The 4,250-nt window shown below is 33.6% G+C and overlaps 1 protein-coding gene across 1 annotated transcript; it reads left to right on the forward strand.

Annotated features, from left to right (window-relative positions):
• Positions 1-265: 265 nt before the first annotated feature.
• LOC145068356 (UDP-glucuronic acid decarboxylase 2-like) lies at positions 266-3,102 on the forward strand. Its single transcript, XM_079015312.1, has 7 exons — positions 266-1,074; positions 1,293-1,435; positions 1,687-1,766; positions 2,181-2,264; positions 2,373-2,447; positions 2,546-2,638; positions 2,764-3,102. The coding sequence occupies exons 1-7, from the start codon at positions 470-472 to the stop codon at positions 2,989-2,991; spliced, it is 1,308 nt and encodes a 435-aa protein (XP_078871438.1). The 5' UTR covers positions 266-469; the 3' UTR covers positions 2,992-3,102.
• The last annotated feature ends 1,148 nt before the right edge of the window (positions 3,103-4,250 follow it).

The following is a 4,250-nucleotide window of genomic DNA, read 5'->3' on the forward strand; positions in this document are numbered from 1 at the left end:
GTTTAATTTAAATAATTAATTTTTGAACATAATGTTTGTTGGATAATAATAATTAAAAAAACATTATTTAAAACAAACAAAATGTATATCATATTAGATAAATTTTATCAAAAGTAAAGTATCATCCTATGTACCGAATATGTTAAATTTCACAAAATCATGAATATTTAGTATTTAAGTTTTTTTTTCTTTAAATACAAGGACATTTTTGTAAATTCGAAAGAGATATCGAATAGGTACACAAAGAAAGAAACTTTCCGCAACGCTCTCCTACTTGAAACCTACTCTTTGCTTTATTTTATTCGTCCTTTCTCAGTCACCTACCGGAGAGTTTAAACCACCGCCATCAGACATCTTCTCCATATATACCGCCCTCCACTACCTCTCTCTCTCTCTCTCTCTCTCTCTCTCTCTCTCTCTCTGCCTATACACATATAGAGAGAGAAACACATAGTTACACGACAATAAGATGGGATCTGAGTTGACATACAGGCGGCACGAGCCTCAACCCACGTCGGATTCTTACTCCCCGAAGCCCAACAAGCCATGGCTCGCTGTCACTCGCCTTGTTCGTTACATGCTCCGGGAACAACGCCTTGTGTTTGTCCTCGTCGGCATTGCCATCGCCACCTCCGTCTTCGCGATCCTTCCTTCCTCTACCAATACCTCCACAGGCCGCATGCCCGATGCCTACTCCGTCTCTGAATCGGTCCAAATGACAAACCCGAGACGACCCGTTCTTCATGCTGGAATCGAGTCGTTCAATATGGGCGGGAAGATTCCTTTAGGGCTGAAAAGAAAGGGGTTAAGGATTGTGGTGACTGGTGGCGCAGGTTTTGTCGGAAGTCATCTGGTTGATCGGTTGATTGCGAGGGGAGATAGCGTGATTGTTGTTGATAATTTCTTCACCGGAAATAAGGATAACGTGATGCATCATTTTGGGAACCCTCGATTTGAGCTAATTCGACATGATGTTGTTGAGCCCTTACTACTTGAAGTCGATCAGATCTATCACCTTGCTTGCCCTGCTTCCCCTGTTCATTACAAATACAATCCCATCAAGACAATCATATCCTTAATTACTCTCATTCCGTCGCCATTTAACTTCAAACTTTCATTTTATTATTACTAATTCTTTTGTGAATTCTCAATTTCAATCACTAGGTATCTTAATCAATAATCATCCACGTTTGATTACTACTACTTTTTTCTGTTTTCGAATCATATTCATGTTTGATTATTACTTATTTTCCGTTGGTGATTCCTTAATTCGAATTTCGATCTCACAAAACGAACGTAGTGGGAACATTAAACATGCTAGGGTTAGCAAAGAGGATCGGAGCACGCTTCTTGCTGACAAGCACCAGTGAGGTATACGGTGATCCTCTTCAACATCCTCAAGTCGAAACCTACTGGGGCAACGTCAATCCTATCGGTCAGTTCTTTCTTCTTCTTCTTGAGGATAAAATCTGGTAGATTACCAATCACCATATTTAATTGTAATTAGATCAATCAGGGATTTGAATGGTGAATGTTTTACATCACCATTTGCAGTTCTCTGATTGGTTTCTGAACTTGCTGTATGAATTTGTGTGGTAAATTTGGGGGATCTGAGGGGCAAAATGGGGAAGAATGTATAAATATGAGAAAAAAAAAACGAAGATCTGAGGATACATTGTTTGACAGGTGTTCGAAGCTGCTACGATGAAGGAAAACGTACTGCAGAAACGTTGACCATGGACTACCATAGAGGTGCAGGCGTCGAGGTTTGTTTTTTTATTTTGAGATCTTTTACCTAAATTTAAATATTATTAAGGTCCCACCATATTCTGAAAATATCAACTCTTTTATATTGGAATTTGGTGGTTTTTTCTTTTTTTTTTTGAAAAAAAACAATAATCAATAGTTTCATATTGGAATTAATGTAAACGCTAAAATATCAGATTGACTTATCACTTAAGTCTTCATTAGTTGGTTATAATTCCCAAAGTATTGTGATTTTTTGTCATTTTGTAAAAGAATATCTATAACAACAACAAAATAAATGAAATACAATGCTTAAATAAAAAGTCAAGTGATGTGTCATAGTGGAACCTTTTATTTTAAATGAAAAAGAAAAAGTTAAAATTGTGCAAAGTGTTATTTGTTTGAAAGTTTGTGAAAATTGAAATGTACTGTAGGTACGGATTGCGAGGATATTCAATACATATGGTCCTCGGATGTGCATCGACGATGGACGTGTCGTTAGTAACTTTGTTGCTCAGGTGGGTTTTTAGATATGCTGTTATTAATTTATGCTTCTATTTCTATTTCAATGTGGATTCATATTCTATCACTTGCAACCATTTTATGATTCTAAACCATGGATGCAGGCACTAAGGAAAGAACCACTCACTGTTTACGGAGATGGCAACCAAACAAGAAGTTTCCAATATGTTTCCGATTTGGTTAGTATTATCTCTATATATCTCGCACTTGTATTTAATATCACATATCACAATTGTCATCATGAAAAATCAACCTTTTGTTTGAATTGGATCCGAAGGTTGAAGGTCTAATACGATTAATGGAAGGAGAACATGTCGGACCTTTCAATCTTGGAAACCCCGGTGAATTCACCATGCTCGAACTCGCCAAGGTATATACATATTATATATCCTTTAATTATTTCCACTTTTTCAAAATCGAGTAAAAATGTGTAATTCATGCTTTGGTCCCACAAATAAATTTTGACAATTTGTGATGGTCAACACAACACAACAGGTGGTCCAGGAGACAATAGACTCGGAAGCGAAAATAGAGTTCAGGCCAAACACGGAAGATGATCCACACAAAAGAAAGCCAGATATTACTAAAGCTAAAGAGCTTTTGGGATGGAAGCCTAAGGTCTCTCTTCGCAAGGGTCTCCCTATGATGGTTGCTGACTTCAGGCAACGCATTTTTGGTGATCAAAAGTTGAAGGAACCTACAACCACCACCACCACAGCATAGTCAAGCCAGTCGGGCTGGGTTTTTGTATAACTGTTTATTCCTAATATTGTATACTAGTTTTATTCTTTACTTTTTTTTTTTCCGAATCAATGAATTTTTACCTAACTTATACTTTCTTTGTTATAATTTAAGAAATAGTATGTGCTTTGAAAAAAAAAAGATCAGCAAATATGCATTCTGAGACACACAACACTTATAAATTTTAGATTTTTTGGAAAAGATGAGAGAAATGCTGAAAAGTAAGTTTATATTGAAAAAAAACATTGATCAAAGATTTCTATTCTAGCCAGATCAAGACTGACGCTACGAGCATATGATTATTGTTAATAACTAATTAATATGAAATACATATATTATACGGGTTGATTAAAAAAAGTTAAATATAAATTTCTAAAAGTTAAACATTATTCAATCTATAGTAATAAAAAAAACTATTGACGTATTTTAAATCAATGTAAACATCGCTGTGATTTTTTGGATAAAATAGAGGAGTAGATGCCTTGAATTCCATAATCAAATTGATGTGTGTTGGAAACTATCAACCATTTTGTCCTTAAAATTAAGATTTAGAATAGGGAAAGAAAAAAAAACATAATTATTGCAATTTACTATTACATTCATTACATTTAATATATTACATATATAAATATATATAAATAAAAGTATTATGTGGATTTTTAATTTTAAAAATAAAATAAAAATCAGAAATTGAAATGTGGATATTATTTATTTCAAAAATACCATAAAAGAACAAATATCAAACTAATGAATGATTGACATGTGGCAAAAAAAATCTTGATTTATTAGAGTAATAAGTTATAGTCCGTGGAAACCACGGTTACAAAAGTAAAATAACATAGATAATAACAAAAACATAGTCATTGAAGAACACACCATGACATTATTGAATGGAATTGTTTTACAAAAATATTAAATTGTTATTTTGTTGGTAATTATTAAAAATATAATGAGTATAGTAGTTATTGCACCAAGAAAATTAGCTAAACAAAGTAGCAGCAAAATTTAACTTGTAAAAGAGTGAATACAACACTAGACCAAAAGAGATTTTTATGATTCAGGTTTTTTTTTTTTTAATATTTATGCACACTGACAAAAAAACCAATATTGTTCATTTTCTTATTTGACAAAAAACATTATGCGGAGAAAAAGATGCATACAATACATGGGTGGATAAGAAACATATTAGGAAAAGGTCTTTCGATGCCAATGTAAGACTCGTGTACATCACGGATTTATTA

Source organism: Lactuca serriola, chromosome 8, assembly GCF_051521515.1.
Source record: "Lactuca serriola cultivar US96UC23 chromosome 8, Lser_US96UC23_V15, whole genome shotgun sequence".
Taxonomy (NCBI): Eukaryota; Viridiplantae; Streptophyta; class Magnoliopsida; order Asterales; family Asteraceae; genus Lactuca; species Lactuca serriola.